The sequence below is a fragment of the Medicago sativa genome, chromosome 8 (genome assembly GCF_051527215.1).
Source record: "Medicago sativa cultivar Bolivia chromosome 8, Bolivia_mono, whole genome shotgun sequence".
NCBI lineage: Eukaryota > Viridiplantae > Streptophyta > Magnoliopsida > Fabales > Fabaceae > Medicago > Medicago sativa.
In genome coordinates this window covers 15,526,515-15,550,022 of record NC_140756.1, presented here as the reverse complement: position 1 = coordinate 15,550,022, position 23,508 = coordinate 15,526,515, and the positions used below count along the sequence as shown (strand labels likewise).

At 33.5% G+C, this 23,508-nt stretch overlaps 4 protein-coding genes across 5 annotated transcripts; 3 read left to right on the top strand and 1 right to left on the bottom strand.

Annotated features, from left to right (window-relative positions):
- The first annotated feature begins 1,503 nt into the window (after positions 1 to 1,503).
- Positions 1,504 to 2,422, top strand: LOC146897295 (albumin-1-like). Its single transcript, XM_085732009.1, has 2 exons — positions 1,504 to 1,665; positions 1,920 to 2,422. Exons 1-2 carry the CDS (start codon positions 1,614 to 1,616, stop codon positions 2,288 to 2,290), a joined length of 423 nt encoding a protein of 140 aa, XP_085588135.1. The 5' UTR covers positions 1,504 to 1,613; the 3' UTR covers positions 2,291 to 2,422.
- A 1,420-nt stretch (positions 2,423 to 3,842) lies between these two features.
- Positions 3,843 to 4,415, bottom strand: LOC146897294 (auxin-responsive protein SAUR78-like). The gene has a single exon (XM_085732008.1). It carries the CDS (start codon positions 4,378 to 4,380, stop codon positions 4,021 to 4,023), a length of 360 nt encoding a protein of 119 aa, XP_085588134.1. The 5' UTR covers positions 4,381 to 4,415; the 3' UTR covers positions 3,843 to 4,020.
- A 5,058-nt stretch (positions 4,416 to 9,473) lies between these two features.
- LOC146897293 (uncharacterized) lies at positions 9,474 to 10,416 on the top strand. The gene has a single exon (XM_085736403.1). It carries the CDS (start codon positions 9,478 to 9,480, stop codon positions 10,414 to 10,416), a length of 939 nt encoding a protein of 312 aa, XP_085592529.1. The 5' UTR covers positions 9,474 to 9,477.
- Positions 10,417 to 21,851: 11,435 nt separating this feature from the next.
- On the top strand, positions 21,852 to 23,298 carry LOC146897292 (uncharacterized). Of its 2 annotated transcripts, none has more exons than XM_085737676.1 (2): positions 21,852 to 22,231; positions 23,064 to 23,298. In XM_085737676.1, the coding sequence occupies exons 1-2, from the start codon at positions 22,004 to 22,006 to the stop codon at positions 23,187 to 23,189; spliced, it is 354 nt and encodes a 117-aa protein (XP_085593802.1). In that variant the 5' UTR covers positions 21,852 to 22,003; the 3' UTR covers positions 23,190 to 23,298. The 2 variants fall into 2 exon arrangements, with proteins under 2 accessions (XP_085593802.1, XP_085593803.1); XM_085737677.1 differs by having other exon boundaries at positions 21,855 to 22,222.
- Positions 23,299 to 23,508: the final 210 nt, after the last annotated feature.

The window sequence follows — 23,508 nt, the reverse complement described above, 5'->3', positions numbered from 1 at the left end:
ATTGAATACCCAATATAAAGATGTCATTTCTCATTTAATATGTCATAAAGAAGCAACTTGTTTGTCCCCGTGAGCTTAACTCAGTTTGTATGGACGTTGCATAATATATGCAGGGGTTGGGGTTCGAACCCGGACACCCCACTTCTCCATTTTTAACATGTGTGAGCTTCAGCCACGAAGCTAAGCTACTTGACCCCAAAAAAAAAAAAAGATGCAACTTGTTTTACAAATGAACTTCTCTTTGTCCACAAGCAACCATTACTTAGTCATAAGATCATCACGATAATACCATATTCATTCTCCCTTAAAAAAAATACCACATTAATTCTCAAAATAATCTTGGGCATAACAAATTAATTTTTTCTTTCAAATACTCTTCGTTCCTTTTAAATTTTTGTTTTAATGTTTATGAACACGTACTAATAAATCAATATAGATGTTATTTTTCATTAAAAAATTATTTCTTAAAAAAGTTAAATACTTCAATTTTCAATTGCATTAAATATACAATTTTTCTTAAAAACTTACCATAAGGTCCTTAAAGAGTGTCTCAGCTCTCGGGGACACTCATTCGCATTTATCTGGTCTTGCTAACGAGTGCCGAGAAAAAAGTGGTGATGGGGTGAGGCGACTTGGCTCTCAATTTGTTTAAAAACAATATTTTTTTCAATTTATTTTGCTAGTGAATTGAATTTGTTTTGTTTGTTAAAAAACATTTACACGATTTTTATATTATGTTGAATTAATTAAACTTATTCTATTTTGAGGTTATTGTTGAAGAACTAATTTATTTTCAAAATATTAAATGTAAGTATTGATTGGGGCATTAACAAAATCATATTTAGTTCACACTTCTAATTTAGTGGTAAAAGTTTAGCCTTATAATCTTGATGTATTAAGTTAAAATATTCTCTAGGCCAGTTGTAAAATGATCAATAATTCCACTTGAATTACTAAAAATAAATTCCCCTTTTCTGATTTTAAAAAAATAATAATATTTCGTTTTGTTATTTGACGGTGAGTGCAAATGTATATTTATGTTGTCGATGTCATTTCTTTATAAAATTTATGATGGTTGGTTGTTGGTGTTATTCTTCTTTTCACAACACGTGAATGATAAAAAAAAATAAAAAATTTACGGGCCAACCCATCGAAGAGTGAGGCAAGATGATATTCCAACTCATTTATGTAAGTTGGCCTGCCCTGCTCCACTTTTGACGAGTTAATCACAACGGAGACCAAAACAAGGCGGGTTGGACCGTGTTTCCACCACTAAACTGAACCATCAAACATAATAAAAATTAATAATCTTGCAACATTTTAAAAAGTTGTAACCATTGAATGTTACTAAAAGGTCTAGAAAAGAATGATCCATAAATTGCTCATCACACACTTGTTTGGTAAAACATGTATATAATATGTTGATCGTTGAAACATGTATATAGTATGGTGAATGGTGGAACATGCATATCTTCAATTCTGAGTATTAAACATTAAGGGAGCATTGCTATGTCCAGTATCAGGAGGCATCTATAAATTATTGTATGCAAGAATGAACTAATGCAACACAAAACTAACAATAAATTGTAGTAGATATATTCTTTCAATAAGAAATGGCTTATATTAGACTTGCTCACTTGGTTGTTTTCTTGCTTGCCACATTCTGTATGTATTTTAACCATATTTATCTAGGGAAATTCAGAGAGGGAAAACATAAAATTCCTCTCTAATTACATCACTAAATTTTGCGACGAGGAAATTCGAGTGGATTTCATTTTTTATGTCACTATGATTTCTCTCGCTAATACTACTTACATATGAAAATCCTTCTCTAATTCTCTAAAATTTATCATTAATTTATTGTTTCAAGTAATTGTATGTGTTTTTTCCAGCTCTAATTGTCTATGTGTCATTTACAGCATTGGTTCCGATGAAGAAGGTAGGAGCAACAGATTGTTCAGGAGCTTGTTCGCCATTTGAGATGCCACCATGTCATTCTAGCAACTGTCGTTGCATCCCTAATGAAATATTTGGAGGTTATTGTAGATGTCCATCATCTCCAGCTGTTATGAAGATGGTTGAGGAACATCCTAACTTATGTCAGTCTCATGCTGATTGCACGAAGAAGGGAAGTGGGAGCTTTTGTGCTCGTTATCCTAATCCTGATGTCGAACATGGATGGTGTTTTTCCTCTAACTTTGAAGCATACGATGTATTCTTCAATGTTTCCTCTAACCCTGGACTCATAAAAGATTTCATGCCAATGTTTACTCTAGCTTTGGACTCATAAAAGATCTCTTGCACATGCCTGCCATTGCTTGAGTTTTTGTATGTGATAGGATTATAATAAATCTACCTTTCCTACAAATCCGTTGGATTTATTAGATATGTGATAGGATTATAATAAATGCTTTCTTTGTGAGCCATTTGGTGATCATTCTTCTAGAATGCCTTAATATATGATATTGAATTATTGATAAAAGTTTCTTCTACATAATATGCTATATACTTTTGTTGAGTTTAATTTGTTTTTAGCTAATCGATTACACCTAGGATCTAATCGCTTAAATGCAACTTAATCGATTAGGTAATGGATGCAACTTGCTAATGGATATTTTCTCATATATCTTCTGCTCTATTTTTGTTGATTGTAGGATGCATCCTTGTCATTAATTAATGGCATGTATATTAGCAACTTGTTTGGCAAATGAACTTATCTTTATCCACAAGCAACCAACACTTATTTACAAACATTAATTTTCTCAACAATCTTCGGCCTTGGGCACTAAATTTTGGTTCTTTTCGTCTCTAAAAATATAACGCATTTTAATTTCCATCTTAAAAATAAAATAAGATATTTTCATCTTCATAAAATTAGTTTACGTAGTTTCAAAAATATGTAAAAAGGATTGGAAAGAGTATAACTCTTTTGTGAATACATTTCTTTTTTGTTTTTGTTTCTCTCTATAATAAAAGTTAAGGACATTAATACTTATTTTGAAACATAAGACATTATTTATAAAAGCTAGATGATATTATATTGAATTTTGAAAACGACACCTAAATATGCACAATATTTTTCTAAAACAAATAGGTAAAAAGGATAGGAAAGAGTATAACTCTCTGGTGAGATCAAATCCAAGTACGGCTGCCCTTTTCCACCATTTTCTAAGATTTGTTGTCTCACTAATTAATCATTTTTTTTACATTTTTTATTGGAGTGTTTGTAAATTTGTGTGTGGATGATTGGAGAGAGGAAAAGGTTGAACCTTTTGAAGATTAAAGAAAAGGATTAATGATGTGAGGTTTCTGGATTTTTTTTTTTAGTTTTATGTTTTGATGGTATTTTGGTTATGAATAATATGGTGAGTGTGATTGAAGATGATGATGAAGAAGAGGAAACATTATGAAAAGTAAAAAAAAATTAGACATTGATAGTTCACCGTCAAATTCAATGGACCTGCAATCAAATGATTAAAATTATATCAAAATTATTAGACATAAAAAATTAACAGGGGAGACCAATTTAGCTGGCGGAAGTATAGTTGAGGGACGAAAACGTAAGGATTTTTAGTTGTTTGAACTAAAATGAAACATAGAAATTAATTAGGGGACCAACCGCCCAATTTAGCCAATAACATTATATACAAGCAAGAAGTCATGTTTATTTTATATATAAATATAGACTACATCATAATTAAACCCTCTTTTAATAAAGAGTCATGATATTTTGACATCCATTTGATGACAACTTTGTTGACAACCTTGTTTTTCTCACTTCTTATTGGTCAAAAACAATGGAGAGAGAAAAAGGAAGAGAGAGGATAACTCATAGCACAAAATTACTCAAACAATGTTCACATTAATATTGATAATTATGACAATCCGGTGCTACAATTAAATACATTTAATCAATCTCAAATTTTCAATTGACCAATCCACCCATGATAAAGCAAAACAATTGAAGTCAGTTACTATAGCTATCTAGCTTTGTCAGCAAAACATCATCAATTTCATGATCTAACATGCACCACAATTGTAGAACTCAACCAACTCATCCATGGACCCCAATTGTGTCTCACCTTCAACACTCTCAAGCATCCACAACAAATGTTCAAACAAAACAACCTCACAAGTAACAACTACAACACCATCATCACAAGAAGATCTATCCACCAGCTCCTGAAACACAGGGTGTTGAATGACATCGGAGTTTACGAGGTATTGTCGCCGAGACTTTCCGACATAGACAGCATGAAGTTCTTGTTCTTGTTGCTTGGAGGAGGAAGAGATAGAGCTATTGTTGCGGCTGAGTTTGGTTAATGAAGGCCATCTTTTGATAGCTGACTTAAGCTTTGTTAATTTTCCAAGTTTGGCCATTTTGGTGAAAGTGTTTGATGAATGTCTCAATGAAAAGTGAAGAGAGAAAGTGAAATGGTGATGAGAAAATGGGATGAGAAGGTTTGGTTATAAAGAGAGTGAGTGATGATGATGTGAAGTGAAGGGCAAAACACGTGCATGGCCCACTGTTTAGAACACAGCTAAGAATGTTGATATTTGGAAAACCAGTTGCTCTTTTGTTGGCATCTTGTGAGGGGTTTTGGGATTGGGAAGGTTTTCTTGTGTTTTTACATGTCTGCCCTCTGTTTTTTTATGTATCATGTTTGATGGAGTTAGGGATAGTCTACATTCACGTAATCTAGAAATCGACGTCGTCAATTTTGATCATACGATTCAAATTTTTAGCTCATTTGATGACTTAGGTTTTGTATATTCACGTAATCTAGAAATTGATGTCATCAATCTTGATCAGACGATTCAAAATTTAAGCTCCTTTGATGACTCAAGTTTTGTAAATGCATCTAGATATTTTTCATATTTAGTTGGTCAAGGATAAATTTTAAAAACTAACTATTAGTTTGACCAAAAAAATATAAATTAATAGTTTTTAGACGATATGGGAAAATGAGAAACTATTACAAGTTTGCCTAAGAATATAAACTACTAGTATTAACGAATATTTTAAAACGGTTTATTTAGAGTATAACTTAAACATAATCTTTTGAGGTTATAAGACGGAGTTCATATCACTCAGATTGCACCACATTCATCAAGGCCGGTCCAAGAGGAGGCAAGTGAGACAGCCACCTTGAGCCTTCCATTCTTTTAGACCTTAAATTTATTATTGTAATTTAATTAGTATAGTTAATTTAATAATTATAAGTTTACTCATTAATTTTGCTACTTAATAATTTACTAAAAAAGCAATCAATCTTGGGAACGTATTTAATATTAATTTTTATGTTGTCTATATATAAAAATTAATTAGGTATAAAAAGGCATCTTGTTGTTAGTTTTTAAAATGCTTTCAAATTTCGATTTAGGCCTCTAGATTCATTAGACCGGCCCATTTATTCATCAATTAATAGTTGATATTATATGTGCAGTACCGTAAAATAATAATCTTTTTTTTATTATTTTAATTATACATTTAAACAATTTCTTAATAATAATATTATATAATTGGTGGTATTATTAAAAAAGATAAAAAAAAAATTGGTTAAGTAGTTTAGTGGTTAGAGCTCATACATTTTAAATGTGGAGAAGTGGGGTGTCCGGAGTTCGAACTGAGCTAAGCTCACGGGACAATAATTTTATTTTTTAAAAGAAAGGTAAACATGGTTCGTTGAGTTTGTTACAATTTCAAATTCACAAAGATCTATATTTTTTTAGGGATACATTTACTATTTTAATCAAAATCAAAATTCCATATAATATATTGTTGTATTTATACTTTTACACAAGTAAGCATAATAAAAAGCAGTCCATCAAGGGCATCCCAACACTATACGTGATGTGAGAACCAACTAAGCATAATAAAAAGAAAAGAAACACGGGCACCTGAATGTATGTCTTTCCACTTGTAGTAGTAATAAATATACAATAATAACTTGTCATAAAAAATCGTAGGTCTCTCTCTTTTAAGCCGTCACTTACAACCCTAGTTTTCTCTCCTTCATCTATCAAAGAGGAGTGGTTTATGGTCAATTTTTGACTCCAAATTGTTTCTCTCCTTCCCTTTTATTTAAATAAGTGATTTATCTATTTAGTTTTTCCTTTTGTGATTTCGTCGTCTTAGTGCGGCGTTGGTTTGTTTACCGTCTTTGTGCGTTGTTGTTTGTCTTCCCCGTTTTGTTCAAGTGTTTGTTCGTTTAAGTTTGTCAAATCAACTTCGATCCAATGCAGATTCATTCAATGACTTTGGTGGCGTCAACGTTGCAGATCTAGAGTCATGACTATTCCGAAGATTTGTATATAGTCATATTTGTATACTTATGTATTTTGTCGTTTTATGCAATTAACATGGATGATGTGAATTTGTTCTCAGACTCATAATTTCTTTTTGTTTTTAGCGAATTTGTATTGTATCAATGTACTCTATCAATTTGAATAAATAAGTACTCCACATATCATTAAAAAAAGTGTACTCTTATTTATTTTAAAAAAAAAAAGTGTGACGAAATATAGCACTGGGGATATAACACTTTTTTTTCGAACCTTCGGTTATAAGGCCAAATGGATCCTCACTCCACATATCATTTTATTTTATTAGTCTACTATTGAGCCATATTCTTTCAATCCATCTGGAGGATCATGAGATCTTCCTTTGATACGTATGTTTTTTGAGGTAAATATTGCCATACAGTTTATAATAATTTTATAATTGAATAAAAAATGACGAGGATATACTTATAGGATATAAAATTATTAAGGTTGGTGTACCTGATTTTTATTTTGATTCCTGTTCTTTAAAGTCTTACGGCAATAATTAACAGAACAACATAAGTTCTTTTCTTTATTTCTCCAAAAAAAAAAAAATAAGTTGCTTTATATATTATTACATAAAATTAAAATGGGTCCGATTAGGTACTGGATTAGAGATGATTTAGGTATATATGTTGGTTTTATTGTTTTTATTTGTTAAAGGCATGACAATATGGCATCATGAAACATCAACAGATTAAGGTGTTGGTTGGTAAGAAATAATCCAGCAAGGTTTTTGATCATTCAAGTGGGGGCTATTGTGAGCCTTTGGTAAATTCATTTACGTTACAAACTACAAAACAATTGGTGCCTACACCACACGTTGTCCTCTTCTAGTATATGCTTTTTTTTCTGGTACAGAGTGGGACTAATACTATGGAACCCCATCTCTCACAATATACTAACAACTCCAATTATGATCTTTGTCAATTTCTGCTAAATTCAATTTGTAGGACAATTTTTATTTTATTTTTTAAAAAACTTTGTAGGACAATTGAATGATTTTTTTAATAACGCTGTTAGAAGAGTTGGTAACATGACTCTCATTCAAAAAAGAAATTGAGTTGGATTCATAGAGTCGCCTAATAGAGAACTGTCAAATATAGTATCTAAAAAATTGAATGTACGGCTTTACTTGTGAGATATCTCGGAACATCTACAAAGGAGTCGAGACTTTGATTATATTGCTATATAATCAGAAATTATCTTATGTGTGACTTTTAAGATAGTTATGATTAAAGTTAATCATAAGTTTTTAATAAATTGGTGAATTTTGCAATAATTGTTTACGGATGAATTCTATCTTTTAAGAAAAGTATGTATACACCGGCGAAGTTAGAACTTTTTTTACAACGGAGCCAAATATAACGAAAAAATAAAACATATTTACAAAATTAAATATAACCAATAATATCTATTAAGAAAAGTTGAGTTTGATGACGTTTTAAGAAGTCATATTGATCCATAATTGAATCTATAGTAAATTGACAAGCAATGTCTTTTTCGATGTCAAGTTAAGCTATTCGGAAGAAACTCATCATCTATTTTATTTTTGAGTCTTGCATTCATAATTGTATTACTAATAAAGTTCTCGATATATTTGTTGTGGAGATCAAAAGTGTCAAAATAAGACGAATAGAATCAATAATTCAAGTGATAAATTTTTTACTTTCATGTTTGTACTAAGTACTAACTTTTAATTTGTAGTAGAAGTTATATATATATATATATATATATATATATATATATATATATATATATTATTAGAGTAGTTAAACATGAATATATACCCGATTATTTAAAAAATATTTTTTATTTTTGATATTTTTTATTTTTTGTGGTGAAAAGTTTGGATGAGTTGAATTTCAGCGGGATTCATCAAGGTCATGATGGTAGGTAGGTTTTAAGGTTTAAAGAGCATTGACATAAATAATTACATATACATCCTTACAGAATATCTTCAACCAACTCCTTATCAACCAGGTCAATTTCATCGATGGTGTAAGTTTTGGTGACAGACTAGATATAATAATTTATAATAATGGTATCATATTTACTAGAGCAACAAAAATGGAAAAGAAAAGTAAAGAAGCATGAATACTAGTGCATACCATATAATACCATACATGAAATGGATGAAACACTAGCATATGCAACGTTTCTGAAGGGGAAACATAAATTTGGATTTGTTACAAGTCATGTGTGAGTCAATTTTTGTGGTCCAACAAACTAAAAAACAAGATCCTCAATCACATAAACAAATAAAATTCATGTATATGGTTCACATTCACATATATAATATAGCTGCCAGTGGTCCAGGATAGATATATAGTTCTTACTATTCCCTCTGACTAAGCTGGTTTTGCACGTTCAAGCCTAGCCATTCATTCCACGTTTTTCTTTGGACAGACCTTATTTATTTTTTGCAGTTACGTTGTTTTGTTTGGTACGTAGAAATTGTTACGGACATGCATTACATTGAGTACTACTAAAAGTGAAATAAAGTAACTCAAGGTTTACATAGGAAAAAGTTGCTTTGAGAGTAACTCGTCACTTCACTCACATGCATGCATTCAGTTAATTTATTCATTTGTATACTTTAGCCAAAAACTCGACACAAAAGACAACAATTTCATATTTTCTGTTGTTGCAGAGATGATTAATGTACAATAGTTTTTGTTAACCGTTAAATTCAGAGTTTGTTTAACTTAAACTTCCTTTTATTGCTCCTTAGCTGGATATGAACGATCCATTAGAGCCTGTATATACAAAGTTGTGATATGAACCTCTAAATAAATTAACAAATTAAATTATTTCCGCACATCCCCGTACGTTTAGCTTAGTTGATAATTATTAGAATATGTCTATATTCATTGATTAGTCTTTCATTAGTATTGATTAGTCATTCATTAGCCATGAATCACAATTCATGAGCCTTTCATTAGTATTGATTAGCCATTCATTAGTCATGAATTACAATTCATGAGAATTGTTTTAATTTCCTAAATAGGTTTGTAAACAGTTGTATATATTTTCACAAATGATATCAATACAATATGAGAATTATAATCTTATATGGTATCAGCTTTCTTTTTGATCCAGTAACCCTAAAATCATCAAAACCGCCCCCCCCCCCCCCTCCTCACTTCTACAATGGCTGAACCTAATTCCCCCAAAAATAATGTTGATGACACTTCATCAGCAACCAGCCAATCTACTACGGCGGTGAAAACCACCATCCATTCCGCTTTCACCATTAACAATGTCAAAACCATCATTCCTGTGACATTGGACAATGATTCCAACCTTTATCTCTCTTGGTCTGCACTTTTTTGGGTGCAAGCACGTGTCCACAACCTGCTCGATCATATCATCCCCCCATCTGATGAAAAAGCCATCCGCGCGGCAGCCGATCTCAAAGCCAACGATTCTGACCTTTGGAATCGTCTTGACGCTGTTGTGTTGCAATGGATGTATGCAACCGTCACACAGGACATCCTCAATTCTATTCTTGTGATTAACGATACTGCCGATGCATGTTGGAATCGCATTAATGCTATGTTCAATGACAACAAACACTCAAGGGCTGTGCAACTTGAAAATCAGTTTAGCAACACCAATCTTGAGGATTTCACTTCCACCAAGGCTTACTGTAACCGCCTCAAACTTCTCTCTGATCAACTTGCAAATGTCGATTCTCCGGTTTCCAATACCCGTTTGGTATTGAAAATGATTTCTGGACTCACCGACACTTATGCCGGATTTGTGACCTACATCCAGCAACATGACCCTTTACCAACCTTTGCTGCTGCCAAATCCAGATTAGAGATCGAAGAATCAACTATTCTTCAACGTGCTGCTCGTGATTCTTCCTCTTCAACACCAGTGGCACTTGTGGCTAACACCACCACACCACTGACTGATGTCTCTCCTCCGTCCTACTCCATGAGCAACGGGCAGAACCGCAACAATTCTCGCGGTCGTGGAAAGAAAAACAACCGCAACAACAACGGTGGCCGAAATAATGGAAGAGGTGGTCGTTCTGGTGGTCGAGGACAACAAGCACCATGGCAGCAACAATGGACACCATGACAACAATGGGCAGCTCAATGGAACATGCCACCATGTCCTTACCCTACTTACAATTGGAACCGGTCTAACAATACTGTCCCACAAGGAGGAATTCTTGGGCCAAAACCACAAGCTGCCCTTAATGTGAATGCACCCACTCCAACTGATATTGAGAATGCTATTCACACCCTTAATCTTGCTCAGCCAGATCAGTCGTGGTATATGGACATCGATGCTACCTCTCACATGACATCCTCGCAAGGTAATCTCTCGTCTTATACTAAATTGAGCAAATCTAATAAAATCATCGTAGGAAATGGTCATTCAGTTCCAATATATGGTCTAGGTAGTGCATACATTCCCTCACCCCACCCCCCCTCTTATCCTAAAAAATGTACTACATGCCCCTAATTTGATTAAAAATTTAGTATCTGTTCGTAAATTTACTACAGATAATAAAGTTTCAATTGAATTTGACCCGTTTGGTTTTTCTGTGAAGGACTTTCAGACGGGGACGACTCTAATGAGATGTGAGAGTCGTGGCGACCTATACCCTATCACCACCAGCACCATTTCCACAAATAAAGTCGAGCCTACATCATCCTTTGCAGCTTTGTCGTCATCTCTTTGGCATGATCGCTTAGGTCATCCAGGAAAACAAGTTTTAAATTCTCTTAGACAAAATAAATTGATTGAATGTAATGATTCTAGGAAAATACATTCTCCCTTTTGTCAATCTTGTCCTCTTGGTAAACATGTTAAATTGCCATTTATGAATTCCCATAATCATAGCTTGTTGCCTTTTGATATTTTACATAGCGATGTATGGACATCTCCGATCTTAAGTTCGTTAGGTCACAAATATTATGTTCTGTTTTTGGATGATTACTCAAATTTTTTGTGGACATTTCCCATTTCACAAAAATCTCAAGTATACTCTTGCTTTCAAAAACTTCGTGCTTACATAAACACACAATTTCAAAAGGAAATTAAAACCATTCAGTGTGACAATGGTCGTGAGTATGTAAATAACAATTTTCGAAAAATATGTGAAACCAATGGAATTCATTTTCGTTTGTCTTGCCTATATACATCTTCTCAAAATGGAAAATCTGAACGAAAAATACGTTCCATTAACAATATTATTCGAACTTTGTTACCTCATGCATCGTTACCCTCATCATTTTGGCATTATGCTCTAGAAATGACAACCTATCTTTTGAACATTTTACCTGGTAAAACTATCAATTTTGAGTCACCTCTTAAAATGTTATATCAAAAAGACCCATCTTATTCTCATTTACGTGTGTTTGGATGTTTATGTTATCCTCTCATTCCTTCCACTACAATACATAAACTTCAACCTCGCTCTACACCATGTGTCTTTCTTGGGTACCCGTCAAATCATAGAGGTTACAAGTGTCTTGAGTTATCTTCAAACAAAATTATCATTTGTCGTCATGTCATATTTGACGAAACAACTTTTCCTTATGCAAAGATACACACTTCTAAACCCACAACATACACATTCCTAGATGATGATTTATCACCTTACATCATCAACCACCTCTTGACTCAAACTCAATCCGACCCAAATCAAAGCCCACTAGCTCATCAAATATACCAGCCTTCCTCACCAACTTCGAACCACCAAAACACTCCACCTAATCTTAATTCTTCATATCAACCACCCACCTCCCCTTCTCCTACAACACGGCCCAGCCCTCAAAGTTGTACCACACCTCTTTCCCATACCTCAGTTACACCATCACACTCTCAAATAACAAACCAACCATCACCTCCTCTTATTTTCCAACCAGTTTTACAAACAGACACCAAACCGGTAACTAGGAGTCAACATGGAATTTTTAAGCCAAATCCAAAATATTGTGGCCTACACAACCATGTTACCAAATCTCCTCTACCTAAAAACCCAGTGTCTGCACTTAAAGACCCAAATTGGAAAATGGCCATGGATGATGAATATAATGCTCTAATTAAGAATAAGACGTGGGACTTAGTACCACGGCCACCTGATGTCAATGTAATAAGATCTATGTGGATTTTTAGACATAAAGAGAAATCTGATGGTTCCTTTGAGAGGCATAAAGCCCGACTTGTAGGTGATGGTGCAGGTCAACAGGTTGGCATTGATTGTGGAGAATCATTTAGTCCAGTTGTTAAACCAGCAACAATTCGGACTGTCCTTAGTATTGCTATGTCAAAATCTTGGCAAATTCATCAATTAGATGTAAAAAATGCTTTTCTACATGGCGAGCTAAAAGAAACAGTGTACATGCATCAACCATTAGGCTTCAGGGACCCGACAAATTCACATCATGTGTGCCTTCTCCGTAAATCTTTATATGGTCTAAAACAGGCTCCTAGAACTTGGTACAAACGATTTGCAGATTATGTTTCTTCAATTGGCTTCTCTCAAAGCAATTGTGATCACTCTCTCTTTATCTACAAGAAAGGCACTCATATAGCTTACCTCCTCTTATATGTGGATGATATTATTCTCACTACTTCTTCCGATAATTTGAGAAAATCTACCATTTTGGTACTAAGTTCAGAATTTGCTATGAAAGATTTGGGACCCCTACACTTCTTCTTGGGTATTGCAGTCACTCGCCACTCCCAAGGTCTATTTCTCTCACAAAAGAAGTACGCAGAAGAAATTCTTGTCCGTGCTGGCATGTCATCTTGCAAACCCTGCCTCACACCGGTTGATACAAAACCGAAACTGAGTGCAACTGATAGCTCTCCATTTGAAGATCCAACTCTCTATCGAAGCCTTGCAGGTGCACTTCAGTATCTCACTTTCACTCGACCAGACATTTCTTATGCAGTACAACAAATATGTCTCTTCATGCACAATCCCATGGAAGCTCACATGCACGCTCTCAGACGGATTTTACGCTACATTCGAGGCACCATCCATCATAGTTTACATCTTTATCCATCATCTACTTCCTCCTTAATTTCTTATACAGATGCTGATTGGGGAGGGTGCCCCGACACTAGACGTTCCATCTCTGGTTATTGTGTGTTTCTTGGGGATAACCTACTCTCATGGTCGTCCAAGAGGCAACCCGCATTATCTCGATTTAGTGCTGAAGCCGAATACCGTGGAGTTGCAAATGTTGTTGCTGAATCATGTTGGTTACGAAATCTACTTCTTGAGTTACATTGTCCTATTCACAAAGCCACCATGGTTTACTGTGACAATGTAAGTGCAATATATCTTTCAGGTAACCCATCAACGAACGAAACATATTGAGATGGACATCCATTTTGTTCGTGAAAAGGTAGCTCGAGGTCATGTTCGCGTTCTTCACGTTCCCTCAAGATATCAAATTGCAGATATCTTTACCAAGGGTCTTCCCTTAATTCTTTTTCAAGATTTTAGAGACAGCCTCAGCGTTTATCAACCTCTCGCTTCAACTGCGGGGGAGTATTAGAATATGTCTATATTCATTGTTTCACTTGTAAATATTGATTAGTCTTTCATTAGTATTGATTAGTCATTCATTAGCCATGAATCACAATTCATGAACCTTTCATTAGTATTGATTAGCCATTCATTAGCCATGAATTACAATTCATGAGAATTGTTTTAATTTCCTAAATAGGTTTGTAAACAGTTGTATATATTTTCACAAATGATATCAATACAATTAGGGAATTATAATCTTATAATAATGACAATACATAATATTTATAGGGGTTGAGTTTCGAACCACGAACACTCCACTTATTCACGGTAAATTTTTACCCGTTATATTACTTGACCAAAAATATTATAATATTTCCACACACAAGCTTGGTTAAAAAAATCGGATTTTAGTGTAACTTTTTTAATTTCCACCTATTGATATCGATTTGTTGACTTTTTACTTCTTAAAATATTCGTATTTTAATATTTTCTAAATTTGAGAAGATTCACTAAAAAAATAATGATTTTGAAGTACTTTGACGGTTTTGCTTCGAAAAATGGTCGATTAAACCTCGACGTAAGGTCCAACAACACACGCACACCATCTTTAGAGATGATAAACTCCGAAGCTCCACTACGTAACAATCTTATTGATTTAGGAGCAATGTACACACTACTCTTACTATCTCATACTGACTTGAACATCAAAGTGTTTACGGGCACACAACCTCTATCGAGGAATTATTTTTCGCCATCATCCTCCGCCGTACTTGAATAATACCACTGGTTGTCGTTCGAGGTCCACTCAAAGTCTCGAATTATATCCAATTTGTTTTTACATTATATCACACTTAAAAAAAAAAAAAAAAGACTCGTAATAATGTCATTTGCAACAAACCATAGTCATGCAAGCCAACATGTTACACAAACATACTGTTATGTTGGTTTTCGACCAAACAACCATCTTTCTCATTCTGTATCACACGGAAAAAGTCACACTCACACAAGCAAATGATAGCTGCATAAATGGTCCCAAATTTTTGACAGAAAACTATTTCTTAGCTGATCATGTGCTTAAGAAAATAGGGATATGTATCCCAAGACAAGATTAATCTTAGGGGTTAAGAATTGGACCATCATGTGCAATAAAATATGCATTAAATTTGAGCATCAAATCATATATCATGTGGTATGAAATTATGGAGTGCAGATAATATTACACTATAATAAAGACCATATACATTATTAATTGAATGAACATAAAATGTAGATTTTTACTTATAATAGTGACCGGAAAACGTATGTATATTCATTTCAACAGTAGCAAAAATGAATATTCTTTTATTTTATTTTTTCAATTTGAGAAACATGTTATGTGTGCATAAATATTTGTCATAGTTTTTCGTATTTTCAGTAATTCATTCGCAAGTAGTAGGTTGATGGATCAATACCTACTGAGGGTCTAACAGAATCGGGTTTTTTTTCTTCTTTCTAATCTTGGATTATAAGGTAAGGCATATAAATAAGAAAAAAGAAATTGATGAAAATGAAACGCTTAAATATTGTGCAAATTAATCATTTCATAGCTATAATACCAATTTTACCTATAATCTATTTGTGAGATATTACAAACAAGTAATCTTATGTTGATCACATCTAGATTTTCTTGTTATAAGCCATGTGCCATGAAAATCATTATATTAAATAATTCAACTAATATTGATTAAGTACCAAGTAGCTTAGTATATTTTGTCAAAAAAAAAAGTAGCTTAGTATATTAAACAGGGTATATATGTTGTTAGAGTACATTAATTAGTAGGCATAATATCAAACACTTACTGGGATAGTGTTGATTCTGATATTGTATTTTAGAAACAAATATTCCTCTTTTGTGATTATATTCGTTTAGTCAACAACTAACATACATTTTTGTAACATGCATCTTTTTTTTAAGGTAACTAACATGCATATTGGTTTTTGCATATTTTTTATTTGGTTTTCTTTTGATGCACGAGGGTTTTCTTAGTAATTTAGTAGTATTTTATTATTTAAGATTATTTTTTTAGAACTTTCTATTCTGTTTTTAGTCTGTTATTTTTTACCCATTAGAGTTTGGTATTTCCCTATTTAAGCTTAATAGTTGTAGCCTAAGAGATAACTTATTGTTTATTCAATAAAACTATTCAAGATTTTCTCTCAATTTTGGTGGATTCCGGAAGCCCTTATTTGATAGGTTTGTCGCTTGCAACATGTCTGTTCTTCTTTTAGGTTTAGCGTTTGCTAGCCTTTGCGTCAGTTGGTATCAAAGCAGGTTTCTCCGGTTCTTTTCCTAGCGTGATAGCCATGGAAGATCAACCGGTTACGAGGACAGAATTTGACGGTTTAAATGCGGCCGCCAAAGCTATGTTAGATCAGTTGACGACGTTGACAGCTAAGATCGAACAACATCAACAACAACTGCAACTACAACAACAGAAACAATCAAAACAGTAGATGTGGACCAATTAGGGTATATGATGGAAACAATCGAATTATTGATTTAAGTATATTGTCCCTCGATTCATTGTTGTTCAATGCACATGACGAAATTACAGGAAAACGACATAACCATCCATGACCAGAACAACAAGAATAATAGCTCTACGGACGGTATTCCTTCTAGTGACGAAAATGCATTTGTAGAAAACAAAAAAGATGATGCAAACAATAATAATTGGGAATTTGTAATGAGTACCGAGACCGTGAACGAACAAGATTTGGAGCATGAAGACATGGTCAATCAAAGACGTGTCTTATGTGCTAATGTGGTGTGGAAAGAAAACGAGGATTTCAATAACATTAAGGACCAAAAATGGGCTAATGATATAGGCATGTTTGGGAAGCATGTGCTGATGTGAGGTTGATTCTCAAAAATTCTAGAGTTTTACTTTTCGCACTTTGCGCCCTTCTCGCGCGCCCTGCAAAATTTCTAAAAATACCCACGGTCAGGATTATGTTTTCCAAACCGGATTGTTAAAGTTTCCGGAAACATACGCTATGAAATTTTGTGCATTTCTTTGATGTCAAGCGTCTCTGTTGACCGTTATACGACCTCCGCATAAGCTGCAATGCAATTGCAGGGTTCGTATGAATGATCAACAATGACCATGACACCACAGACACACCTAAAAGCTACCTAAAAAACTAATTTTTATTTGAAGAAAATGTAAGAAAGGAGGTGAAGAAGAATGAACGAAAATGTTGAAGATCCAAGCCTTTTATAGCCTTAAATAAGTCATAGGTTTTAATTATAGTCGAACAAAGCATGTTCCACACTCAAAACCGTCAAAAAATGCATTCAAACTCCATTAACCGGCTAAACCTTTGGTGAAACGTCACCGGCCAAAAATGTTACTGTGGGTTTCCGAATTTTATAATCCGGAAGGCATGAATCCCTTCCGGATTGTAATGTTTGAACTGCATCAGACCCTTTATTTGGATAGTTTTCGTTGCGAATGTCTTGGAAAAAAAATAGAAACAAAGGTACATAAGACAAATTAACAGTTAAAAAAAACCATAATAACAGAAATGATTTGAAGAGGAGCTTTTGAGCTCGATCCTCCCGGCATGCCGACTGACATGTTACGATCGGCAGGACGACAAGATCGAGCTCATAAGGACCTCTTATTCGCAGTTAGATCTGCAAGAGGAGGTTTGTGACTACATATTTATGGCAGCATCCACAAGATCTCCACAATGCGGTCAAATATAGAGTTATCTATACGCGACAACATGAGAAGATCTTCAGCACAATGACAAAAAATTTAATTGTTTCTTTGGTGTGTTTGTTTATATTTTTGACAGCATGTTGAGGATCTTCATCACGCCGACGTGGTTAAATAAAGAGCTATTTATTTGAGTCCGTGTGATAATGATCCTCAGCTTAATGACAAAAATTTGCATGGTTTTCTTTAGTGTGTTTGTGTGTTTTTGATGGTATTGTAGCTGAAAACCGAAGAGCACTTATTTGTAGAGGTCCTTGGATGTTGTGGACCACATGAACTCTTGATGCAATGTGGATCACACAAAAGAATCATATGCTGAAGTTTTCCGGATTGCATAATCCAGAAACACTTAAGCCCAATGGGAATCCGGATTACATAATCCGGACCAGAATGTTATGAGTTTTTTTGTGTCTTTCATTGATGTCTAGGGTCTCTGTTGACCGTTATATGAACCCCACACAAGCTGCAATGCAATTGCAGGGTTCATATGAACGGTCAACAATGACCGTGACACCACCGACACCCCTAAAAAACTAATTTTTTTTTGAAGAAAAGAGGTGAATTAAATAATGAAGGTCTTTGTTGAAGATGGAAGTCAATTTATAGCATAAAACATGTCCTAGGTCACTAGTGCATTCAATGAAAACGCGTTAGTGGTTGTAACCATCCAAACCTACATTAATGGCTCAGTATCAGTAAAACGCGTATAAATCCAAAAAATATAATCCGGAACACAAAGGTGCTTTCCGGATTACATTTTCCAGACTGCATCAGTGTCAGTAAAACGTGTTCAACACAGGTTTTGGTCAGTGGTCAAGTCAAGAAAACACGTTTTACCACGTTTTTTGACTGCATTTATGACTTTCCAACCGTTTTTTGACTCACACTCCCTATAAATAGCCTTCCAACCCCCCTCCATTTCTCACACCATCCTCTCCTCATCTTCTTCCTTCTATAACCATGGTTTTTCATCGTTGGTATTTCATAGATAAGGGCCTCGTTGAAAACATTCAAGGTTTGTATGAACGGTCAATGATGATGGAACCGCGCTGCAAAGAAGTGCAGTTCATCTGGGGGTCATGTGGGAGTGTGGTTCTTAGCTTGACCTGTCTCGGCGTAAGTTTGAGCACCCTCCACCCCCCTCAGGGGCATTGGCTTCTTCTTCCCGCCCACCTCTTCCCTCCTCCTCCGGTTTCCCTCCTATAGAGAAGCTACTGGTATGTCCTATCACATACCAATGGTTAGGCTCTTAGGAGATTAGAGTTAGGCTCTTAGGAGTTTAGAAATAGATTTAGGTTCTTATGTAATAAGCTTAAAAAGGTTCAACATTATTGTAATGTATTGTTCATATATTAATAAAATGAGTTGTTTTTATCTTTTTGTCTTTTTATTTATGTTCTATATGTTTAATTGCATTTATTTTATGAATTGCAAAACTTAAAATTGAGAAAGTTCTGGTAACGGATCATTCCGGATTATAAAATCCGGATAAATCTGCAAAATTCTAACAATTGAATCGGGAAAACTAAATCTGGACCAGGGATATTTTTGAAAAAAAAAAATCGGACTTTCGAGGAAAGTCATAGGGTGGGAAAAGTAAAACTCAAAATTCTATGAATAATAATGACAAAAGAAGTGACGATCATGTGATGTGATGGCAAAAACTTTAATGGAAAAGCTTGAGGAGAAATTGTTGCAAGTTTTGCCTAGAATTAGCAAAGAAGATGGACAATTTGAAGCTTGAAACTTTTTTATGGGGTACTACGATTAAAGTTGCTCCTGAATTGATGGATCTAGAAAATATTCAAATTAAACCATCTTTACATTTCATTCAATGGGATTCAAAGGGTGATCTTTTGTTCGTCTAAGGAGTCAATATGGAAGCTATTTATCAGAATGAGAACTCGGAGTTGAGTTTTTTAGAGATGGATGAGACTGATGCAGGAGAGTTTTCTTAATTATTTATTAGTATTTTATTATTGAAGACTATTTTTTTTTTAAACTTTCTATCTTGTTTTTAGTTTGTTATTTTTAGCCCGCTAAAGTTTGTTATTTCCCTATTTAATTGTAGCCTAAGACATAACTTATTTTTCATTCAATAAAATTATTCGAGATTTTTTCATCATAGAAGACAACATTAAAAACTAAACTTGATATTTTTTTTTTGGTACACAAGAGGTTGCAACTGTTATAACATTTATGCTCCTCTTTAATGTAGGCAACATGTTGCCACTAAACTCGAAGATATAGTGTAGGCAGACTATTATAACATTTATGCTCCTCTTTAATCTATGGTAAAAACCAATTTTCTCACGTTGGAAAAACTTTAATTTTTCCCACCCTAAATACCACCGGTTGTGTAGTGTAGTTTTGTTTCAATGACTCTTGACAAGTTCAATGGTCTTTTTGTGTTTTTTCATATTCATGGCACTTCTTGTACGGTGAAAAACTTTTAACTGGTTAAAAAAATGTAGGTTTGAATATGATTTTGGTTCCAACAAAAAAAAGATGTGTTTTTTTTTTTTGGCTTTCTAACCAGCTTAGCGGAAAACTCACTCATACTAGATGTTGAGAAGTGAAAATTGTTAGTTCTAACGTGCATCTCATCAAATCAAATATCTCTAATTTTTTTATTGGAATATTCTTACATGATGATTTTATATGTTTTTCAATCCTTGTGATTATATTTTTTTTTGTCCTTGTTATTTTATTTTATTTTAGTCTCTTTAAAATTTATTCGCATTAGAATTAGTCTTTTTGTTATGTGTATAATATTTATTTTAATTCATATATGTAGTCTTAGGCTGTGTTTGGTAACACAAATAAGCTAGCTTATAGCTTGTTGGATTAGCTTATAAGCTCGTTGGATGAAAACGTGAGGTGTTTGGTAACAAGTTTTTCTCACGAGCTTATAGCTTTTTTTGAGAAGTTATTTCAAGTAGCTTTTTAGCTTATAACTGGTAGCTTTTTATATTTTCTTCCAATTTTAACTCTATTAATTTGATTTAATTATCTTTTAATAAAAAGAAATACCCACAATCATATATAACTACGCACTTTTAGTGAGAGAAAAAAAAAACATAATTACCAGCATTTTTTTTTTTTGAGCAAAGGGAAAATTAGTGCATTTCATTCATAAATAAAGAGTACATAGTAGATGGTACATCATTGAAAACATAGGGGCTAGGGTGGGATAAGGATGCTCTAGCAATACTATGAGCAACCTTATTAGCTTGCCTCTTAACAAACGACACTGTAAAGTCGGAATTAGTAGATAAACATAATTACCAGCATGTTGTTCGTTATTACCTTGCTATATTTTTCTTATTACCTCATGTTGCAGTTTTTAATATTTTTCTTACCACCTTGCTCTTAATTCATGTAATAAAATTATAATTTAAAATAAAATATACAATAAATAGTGAAGCAAATGTTTAGTAAAAAAAATCTTAATTGAATTCATAAAACACATTTATCATTTTCGGGATGAAAGTAATTTGAAATAAATTTAAATATTTAAAAAGAAATAAATTAAGTAATTTTTTTTATGTATATATTTTATAAAAAATAATAATGTTCTTTTATGTCATTTTATACTTATCAGCCACTTCAACAACTAATTTTACCAAACATATTATTTTTAATAAGCGAGTTTTTTAGCTATAAGCTAGCTTTTCAGCTATCAGCTAGCTTTTCGGCTATCAACTAGTTTATAGCTTCATTTTACCAAACAAAGCCTTAATTGGATGAACTAACATAAAAGAGCGACTGAAAATTCTAACGAGAAAGGAATTAGGGCAGAAGAGGGATTGAAAAGCGAAAGGTATAGTAAAAAGCTGACACACATAGCCCTCAAATATTTTTATTATTTACACCATAAATAAACCTAAAAAATAATGAGGTCCCTAACTAAGGCTTTGACAGCGAGGTGTAAAGTCAGGGACTAAAAAATATTTGAGGGACACATAGCCCTCAAATATTTTAATTATTTACACCATAAATAAACCTAAAAGTGACTGGATCTAGGAGGTTTTTTATTGAGGTCCACCCATAAGTGTCCTTTTTATTTGGGTCCTATATTAGGGGGCTTCTTAAAATAACATGTTTAATATTAAAATTTGGTTTTTCATCCTTTCTTCTTATTTTTCTCCGCTTCATCATCAATAAATTAGTCTTCACTATTTGATTTCTATGTTGGAGATTTATTTCCGTGACTTTTGCTATTATTTAAATGTAACTTTTATTCAGATTTCGATTTTATATTCCTATTTACAAATGTTTCATGAATTTTCAGTTATTTGTTTAATTTTAACCTTAACTATTCATGTCATTTATCCAACAAATTATCACCATTTTGCATTCTGATTTTATAGTTGAACTGTATTGAATTTTTACAGGGGAAAAAATGGATGCATCTGGTTCAAAAGGGGAGGGATCAGATGACAAGCGCATAGTTGATGCTGATCTTGACAGTTACGAAGAAATGTTTCGCGAATTTATGAAAAGTGATCGTTCTAAAAATTTTCTAAGGAAATGGGATGGATCATATGACAAGCTCATGGCTTATCCTGGCCGCTACTGTGAAATATTTCGGGAAATTTTGCATATGCATTATGAGGTGGAAGTAAGTCTGGTACTGTTAGTTAAGAAATTCACTTTTGTTAAACTTACACACACTCACAGCACACCATTTGTTTGTTAATACAGAAGATTAGAGAGATTGGGGATAAAAAAGAATCACTACTTGTTTGTTTGTTGAAAGCTGAAATCCTTTTTCACTACTTGTTCAAAATCTGTTATTTCTCTTTTGTAAAGTTTGTCACCTTTTGAAATTTACTTTCTGCATCCCTTCACTTCTTCCCTCGTTTATGACGGGAAAATCAGATAATTGAGTGTAATCGTGATTAATGCTTGATGATTATGCTATTGCAACTGCTAAATTTGTCAAACAATATATGATTATGTACACAATATGTGCATTCTAAATTCTCTAAGCAGTATATCATAGCTTATCCCCATATATGTAAAGTATAATACATTAGCTTCATTGGTCTTTCTCTAAGCAGTTCCATTTTGTTGAGTTGTGTAGGGTGGCACCAAATTCACTTGATACATAGTCACCTCCTCCATCTGTCCACCATAGATTTGAATTTTTTGAAAACTTCAAACGCCTCACTTTTCTTCTTCATCAAGCAAGTCCACAACTTCCTACTAGATTCCTTTTCGGGAGCGAATTCATCCTTCCCGAATGCAGCATACAACTATACATTGTACCGCGCTCTCCAAGTGTGCTTGTTTCTCCTTCTTCCTTACCATGACAAGTATTTGTGGAATAACAATACACATAAATAACCGTCTAGCTGCCTAAATTGAAATCTAGCTTAGCAGTTACTTGCCAAAATGAATTTATTGTATTTTTTACACTTTCGTGAGGATACTAGTTAACCTTTTTGAAATTGTTGTAGGAGACTGATCCCAATGAAGAAAGAAAGAAAAAAACTAAAGCCGGCATTGGTGTGTTTGGAGTTGTAGCTGCAATTTTTGTTATGGGAGTAGCTGTTGTTGTGAGTTTTAAATCTAAGAGAATGTAATAGTAAGTTATAGGTTGCTTTGGGTGAACAACCTGAATTTCCTTTTATTATGTTGATATGAGTGTAGAATGATTTCAATGTATTTTGATGATAATGGATGTTTCCAGAAGACCTATTATTCTCCTTCACACACACACTCCAACTTTTGCATGTCATATTGTTTCTAAAACCATATTTTTTTTTCCCTCACACACTCTTTTGGGTAGAGAGGGAAAGATTGAGAGAGTGTAGAACATAAAATTTAAGGGAGAAGGCATTCGAAGAAAAACTTGCTTCAGACTATCACAATCTTTTCTAATTTCAATTGTGTTGAGGATAC

Coding starts and splice junctions, on each gene's coding strand:
- LOC146897293 (XM_085736403.1), top strand. CDS start 9,478: ATGGCTGAACCTAATTCCCCCAAAAATAATGTTGATGACACTTCATCA.
- LOC146897292 (XM_085737676.1), top strand. CDS start 22,004: ATGGATGCATCTGGTTCAAAAGGGGAGGGATCAGATGACAAGCGCATA. Junction 22,232..23,063: donor ATGAGGTGGAAGTAAGTCTG/GTACTGTTAGTT, acceptor AAATTGTTGTAG/GAGACTGATCCCAATGAAGA.
- LOC146897294 (XM_085732008.1), bottom strand. CDS start 4,380: ATGGCCAAACTTGGAAAATTAACAAAGCTTAAGTCAGCTATCAAAAGA.
- LOC146897295 (XM_085732009.1), top strand. CDS start 1,614: ATGGCTTATATTAGACTTGCTCACTTGGTTGTTTTCTTGCTTGCCACA. Junction 1,666..1,919: donor TTTCTTGCTTGCCACATTCT/GTATGTATTTTA, acceptor TGTCATTTACAG/CATTGGTTCCGATGAAGAAG.